The sequence below is a fragment of the Leishmania braziliensis genome, contig 36 (assembly GCF_000002845.2).
Source record: "Leishmania braziliensis MHOM/BR/75/M2904 WGS CADA00000000 data, contig 36, whole genome shotgun sequence".
Lineage (NCBI taxonomy): Eukaryota > Euglenozoa > Kinetoplastea > Trypanosomatida > Trypanosomatidae > Leishmania > Leishmania braziliensis.
In genome coordinates this window covers 22,801-29,512 of record NW_004057998.1, presented here as the reverse complement: position 1 = coordinate 29,512, position 6,712 = coordinate 22,801, and the positions used below count along the sequence as shown (strand labels likewise).

At 58.8% G+C, this 6,712-nt stretch overlaps 2 protein-coding genes across 2 annotated transcripts; both read right to left on the bottom strand.

Annotated features, from left to right (window-relative positions):
• Positions 1 to 853: 853 nt before the first annotated feature.
• On the bottom strand, positions 854 to 1,150 carry LbrM_25_2160 (hypothetical protein, conserved; the record flags this gene model as incomplete). Its single annotated transcript, XM_001565667.1, has 1 exon — positions 854 to 1,150. One exon carries the CDS (start codon positions 1,148 to 1,150, stop codon positions 854 to 856), a length of 297 nt encoding a protein of 98 aa, XP_001565717.1.
• A 2,434-nt stretch (positions 1,151 to 3,584) lies between these two features.
• Positions 3,585 to 4,826, bottom strand: LbrM_25_2150 (hypothetical protein, conserved; the record flags this gene model as incomplete). The annotated part of the gene is made up of 1 exon (XM_001565666.1): positions 3,585 to 4,826. The coding sequence occupies one exon, from the start codon at positions 4,824 to 4,826 to the stop codon at positions 3,585 to 3,587; it is 1,242 nt and encodes a 413-aa protein (XP_001565716.1).
• Between the last annotated feature and the right edge of the window lie 1,886 nt (positions 4,827 to 6,712).

Here is a 6,712-nt window from a genome sequence, read left to right as displayed (position 1 = left end):
TGTACTTCTGTATGATTTGCCTCTTTGTCTGTTAGGTGCTACAGTATGAAACGAAGATGTGCGAGCGTACGCACAGAGATACACACACAGACACGCACAATTGCCCTCACGCGTCTCTGTACAGTTCGGTTAGGTGAGCGAGCGTGCGTGGCTGGGTGTGTGTGTGTGGGTGTGTATGTATGTGTACTCCTTACGTAGAAATCAACGCCCACCTCCCTCTTGTCAGTCTTCTTCTAGCTCCTCCTCCTCTTTCCTTCCTCGATTCTTCTCGTCATTCCTCACTACAGAGCGCCTGAAGTCGTGCATTCGTGTCACCCTTCACCGTCAGTGCTACTTCGTTTTCTCTGGCGCACAGCTACGGATGTGAGTGAGTTCACTGAGTGCCGACCCAGTGCGCCTGGTGGTGCAAGAGAGACAGAGAGGCGATGCAGTGGCCAAGAGCTGCAAGTGAGAAAGAAAAAGCTACGTTCAGGGGGTGAACGTGGTGTTGAGCGATGAGGGAGAGGTGAGGAGAAGCAGTCGCAGTATTCTACCGCCTACTAGGTTGTACGTGTTTCGTTCCTTCCACTGCACGTGACGGCGTAGGGGGTGGTTGTGTGTGTGGGGCCGTGCACGCCACTCATACACAGATGATGGAGAGGAAGTGCACAAGTCTGTCACACCAGCCATCGTGCTGCGCCAAAGGCGATGCAACACGCTGCCTGGACTTCAAAGGGTAATGGAGGGGGGGTTGATCGATACGAGGTGATGGTGGAGAGAACGAGATAGGTAGGTGAAGGGATTGATTGGTCTCGTGCTATTTCTCCACTACGCCATCACCGACGCACTGCCTGCGAGGCGGCATCAGAAACCTCTAGTGCACAGCCTTCTCCATGTCCTTGTACAACTCATGCAGATCCGCCGGCACCATCGCCGGGACGGTCTTCTCGAGCTCAGCGTCCTCCTTGGCCTTCGCCATGGCTTGGGCAGCCTGATAGCGCTCCACGTTTTCCTGACGCACCCGCTGCTGGTGAGCGACCCACTCCGCATCGTTGGCGGACTTCTCACGGAAGCCCTTGTTGAAGCCGAGCCACGCGACCACCATGTATGAGACGTTACGGCACTGGTTGAGCGTCTTCGGCGCCACCTTTGCAGTCGTGGAGACGAACATGAGGACGGTGAGTATGTCACGATGGGCTGCGGGTGTGTGGCCGTATGTGGATCTCGAGAAGAGGGAAAAGGAAGAAAAGGGGGGGGGGATGTAACTTTTGGAAAAAGCAGGCGTTAACGGGTTCTATGCGAAGACGACGCAAATGAGTCGTTCAGTCGACACGCGGAAAAAGGAGTGCACGACGCGGAGGTGGTCAGTTTGTGTCGTCACCGCAGCGGGAGTATCATCGTTCGCCATGTTAGAGAGGTAGAACAGAAAACGAAAGGATGGAAAAGGGGGAAAGCATGCCCAAGGGGACGTAGGAGGGCAGCTGGAGCGGAAACATGTCAAGGAGCATCTCCTGCAAAAACGAGCTTCAGAAGCCCAGCAAAAAAATGTTTGCTGTGGAGGCAGAAAGAGAGACGGAGGAAGAGAGAGCGCAAGCAAGCATCGCCTCCACTCCCTCGTGTCCGCCCCCTCCTCCTACTGGCCTGCATCACCCCTCTCTCATCACTATGGACAAGAACAGCAACACGGCAAGACCTTGAGCAGTAGGCGAGAAGCGTCGCCTGCGTCAAGATGGCATAGTTTTTGCTTACACTTTCGCTTCCTTTTCTTCGCATCTGCTTCCCTTCGCGGTGTATCCTCTGTGTCTAAGCGAATCAAATCCAGCACGTACATACACCGATGAACCGCACCCCGCCAAGCACGCCCACTCTTGGGTAGCGGCAGAAGAATCAAGCAGGAGAAGTGACACAAACTCGCATAACACGGACAAAGAGAGCGAAAGGGGGGGGAGAGGATAGCACCGTAGGTACAGCAACAATTAACTCTCCTGAGCACCTGCCTTGCTCAGTTGACGCCACCTTCATCCCTCGGAGACTCTCGTTCGTCCCCCTTCCCCCCCCCCCCCCACATCAACGCTGAGGCACAGGGGGCGGCCTCTGCCTGCCCTCCTCCGACTTGGCGTCAACGAATCCGTAGGTGTCCGGTGGCGGCACCCTCGATCGTTGCAGCAGCATCACGATCTCGTTTTCGTATTCACAGCGCCCCATGGGGTTTCCACGGCAAAACTGGTTGATGACGGCAATGCCGAACAGGCACAAGGCAAAGGAAGTGAAGGCGCCTCGCCAGGTGGTAGAGGAGGTGGTGCGGCCGAACCAGTCACCGGCCGCCCCCTGAGAGTGGAAGATGGAGCCGTACCGCACGGAACTGGGATGCATGGCGAGCGATGTGACGCGCAGAGAAGGAAAGAAAAAGAAAGCGGCCAAAGACAGCGGTGCTTGCGACTAGTGCTGCGGCAGCAGATCAAAGCACACACGCACGCAGGCGTGTGTAGTGGCGAAAAACAGAGATGAGAAAAGCGTTCACAGACGTCCTCTTCTTTGCTGATACGCCGCGCGCCAAGAAGAGTAATGATGTTTCGCTTCCGGAATAACAGAGGAAGAGCAAAGGGCACGCGATGATGTCTCAACGACGCGTTGGTGCGTCACTGTGAAAAATGAGAAGCACCGGAGCGAGGTAGAAAGTGGAAGATGGGGAGCGCGTGACAATGGCCCCCGCCAGCGAAGAGCACCTACATAACGCGGCGGTACAGAGCATTCCCTCCCGCAACCCCCCCCCCGCCCCATCCCTTCCATGCGCACTGTGAATGTCGGCTACACGATAGGGAAACGCGACGCAGCACACTCACGGTGAGACACCAAGGGCGGAAAACCCCCGTGCCTCCTGCGGTGCATGGCAACAGTCAAGCCCCTCGAGCGCTGAGGGCAAGAAGGGTAGGCCAAGCGAGAACGAGAGGACTGTGGAGACAAGAACAGGAAGGGAAAGGGAACAGCCACCGCATGCACCTCCTCATCAGCCTACCACTCCTTCCGCTTACTCCATCTCTAGGCATACGGCGTCTGCTGCAGATGTGCTTTCTTGAGATTCCGCGCGCCTGCCTCCGTTTGGCTTGCCCCAGGCGCGTGACGCGGGAAAGTGGAAAAAAAGAGAGGGAGGAGAGAGGGGGGGGGAAGGAGAGGGAAAAAGAAACGGAAGACCGAGTAGAATGGAGCAGCGAGACAAACACATCGCTCCCTGCAGCACCCGTCTCCCCGTCCATCCTCTGTTGCCATCCCCCTCCGCCCCTCCCCCCCCCCCTACAAGATCTGCCTTACGTCCGAGAAGACAGCAGTTTTTGCATGTGGCCCTGTCTGTATTGTACATCTGCACCATTCGCGGCGTAGGGGAAAGAAAGGGCTGAAGAGGGTGGGAGAAGATGAGCCGTGTGTGCGTGAGTGTGGAGAATAATTAGTCCCAGAGTTCGCCGCCATGGTAGCGCTATGCTGGCACATCGCCGCCGCGATGATCAGCAGGTAGGGCCAGCACACCGTCGCCTCGCCTCCGCAAACAGCTCCCGTTCCTTCGGCTTTTCTCTTTCTCGCGTCGCACGAAGGTGAGGAGGGAGTAAGCACTACGCAAACCGGTAGTGATGCGCATTCATGCGGCTACCCTTCAGCTCCACGCCAGGTCCATACCAGTCGGGTGGCACTGGCTCCAGGGGCGGCTTTGACTTTGTCAACTGCGGCAGATCCTCTTCAATCACGTGGAAAGTGCGGCCAAAGTGGTACTGGTACTCAGGTAAGTGGCCACCGTAGCCAGCAGCGTGGCGCATGTACATCGGACGTGCGTCTGCCTCGTCGCGGCCGCGTATCCACTCGTCGCGACGATCCTTGTTCTCCTCGTACCGCTCAAACTTGCGCCGTGCCGTCGAACCCGTGTGGCGGATGCTAAAGAGAACGGTGCTGTCAATGCCGGAGTCTGCCGAGACCGCTGCAGAGCCAGCGCCACGACTGAATGAAAAATTTGCCGGCACCAGCTGCAGGACAGCAGCGACAGAGCTGCACCGCTCCGGCATCATCTCCACCAGGCACGGGTGCTGCTGGAGGATGAGTACAATGAATGTCGCCACGTCGCCGCACTGCACCGCTCCCTCGCCGGCATAGACAGTCGGTGTGAAGGTTGCCTGTACATCAGCCTGGGCCGCTACCAGCGCAGACAGCCGGGCTGCGGCCGTTTGCGCATCCACCGCGTTCTCCTCCTCGCTCGAGAGCCCCACAGCAAAGATAGCGGAGAGGGCATCGCGCACACTATCCGTCGTCACAGCCATGCGCGGCAACGGTGACGCTGCAAAAAAGGTCGACGAAACCACCTCTGAAACGGCTTGCACCAGAGCCAGCGGAGCTTGCCGGCACGGATCTAGCGCCGCCAGTAGATCGTCGGCCAGCACAAAGCCCACCGGGTCACTGTAGGCGAGGAGGATTGCCGCGTGGTTCTCCGGAGTGAGGAGGACGCCAGACTGTGCTAAGACCACCTTCAGTCCTTCGGGGTTGATTCGGCGGCAGGAAATCTGCTGTTTTGGTGCTGAAGGTGAAGAGGAGAACCCGGTCGTGCCTGCCGCTGCAGCAGAGCCTGCGGCTACTCGCATCGTCACCGGTGGCGGTGGACGAGCCCTGGCGGAGAACGACGCAGCGGACATCGAATTAGACGACGCCACAGCGCATTCGCATTCCTTCGCGTAGGCCTGCCGGAACTCGACGTACCCGGCAAAACCGCCGCGCAGAAGGCGATTTGTCACGCTCAATAGCAGCGGCTCGCACGCCTCGCGTGCGAGGACCACCTCCACGGAGGTCAACGCGGCGCGGCGAATTGGCATCGCAGCACCGTGATGGGTCGGAGAACAGAGGGAGAAAGGGAAAACGTCTCGATGTGGAGGGTGTGGGTGGGTGAGTGGTTGCCTGTGTCGTCGGGTGAATCAAGCGGACCGAAATTCGAGGGGAGTACAAAGCGGAACGAAACAAGCGACCGCGATAGTAACGCACACGCACTATAAAACGGCGGTGGCGACAGAGCTGAACTGGGAGGGCGGTAGGTGCAAACGCCGCACGGCAAAAGGGGGGAGGTTAAGAAGAGCGACAGTAGCAGAGGGTAGAGAGGAGAGGTGGAGGGAAATTGCACGGCACACGAAGAGTGGAGCATGGCGTGTGTGTGTGTGTGTGTGTGTGTTTGCGTGTTTAGGAGTGAGAAGCAGAAGGCAAGTAACAAACAATGAGTGAGTCGGTGGCACCAGAGAAAGGAGAGCGATCGAAGGAAGAGGGGCCCTCTTCCTCTGGCCCCCCCCCCGCCTTTTCCTTCTTTAGAAGCCGGATGATGTACACCCACTCGATTCCAGTGCACGCGACAACTCTGCCTGAAGGTCGATAAGCGAAAAGAAATGCACATGCACGTAGCAGCACTCCACACGCTCAACCCGTTGGAAGACACCACAGGAGAAGCCTCGGAAGACCGCCGCGCCGTCCTCCTCAGCCTCACTGCCGTTGGCTGCCTCACTTTGCAGTAGTGCAGTGCTGTAGGTAAAGGATAGGTTGGTGCGAATGGCCACTGCACACCGCTGCAAACGTCGAGTGAAAATGCGGCAACACGACGCGGCGTACAGAGTCTGGCGACTATGGAAATGCACACCAGATCAAGGGCGCACTCAGGGAAAGAGCCGCGGGAGGGGAGGTGCGTTGGCCGTCGTGTTAGCAGCTCGGTCACGTGCCTCCCCCGGCCTCATCTGCCAAGATCGGCCGCACGAGTGACTTGGCTCGCCACCCAATTCAGTTCGGGAGAACGACGCTGTAGTACGGCGTAGCCGCCGGTGGCCCAAGCGGTAGCGCAATAGCGCTCGCGGGATCACAAGGGTGAACGTCGAGCTGCACATCCGCGCCCGCGGCGGGACCGTTGCCGTCACTACCAAGCAAGTCGAGAGAAGACGCCAACGGCGGCACATGTCAGCCCAGCACGTGAGAAGGAAGTACTCCGGGACTCCATTGATTCAGGAGTCCCATCGTAGCAGTGAGCAGTGACATGTATGCTGCGTGACGGGTAGCACCGCCAACCTGCACGACCAAAGACACCTGGCCCGCCTCCGTTGGTCACCAGGCCCGCCCGGCACGATTCACCGCCACGGCGGCGGGGTGCTTCGTGGGTTGTGGGGCGAGTCCAGCCCATCCAGCGGGCCTCTGACCTCTTCCTCCTCTGGAGGCGGTGGTGAGTGTGGCAGGCCCGCGATTCGCGCAGAAGGGCGTGCGGTGGTGGTGAACACGAGCACAAAAGCACGCGAGAAGAGGGACAAACAGAAAAAGGATGAAGAGAGAGAAAGGGGGCTCGTGGCAGAGTGGTGCTGCGAAGACTGCAGCGGCGCCTGTGTGCCTGCTGGAAAGGAAGCAGGCCTGTGAGCAGAGACGCAAAAAAGGGGGGGGTGGAGGGGGAGCAGCAGGGGGGGGGGGGAGACGGAGGTGCGACAAGCGGAGCGAGTGAGCGCTCAACGTCGAAAAGAGGAAGAGATCAACGGTGGTTGGTACAAGACAGTGGGTCTTCCTTGGAGTTGTGCCTGCCACGACTTCTCCCTGCGAAGAAGCACAGGCAGTGAAGCAGTTTTGTCCACTCCGGAAAACGGCCGACCACCCCCACCTCCGGCCCGCTTCGCCATGTACTTGACCGAGTAGAGAGGAGAAGAGACGAAAAGAGAAGCAGCACAAAGCCGGTGCGCTACGCTGC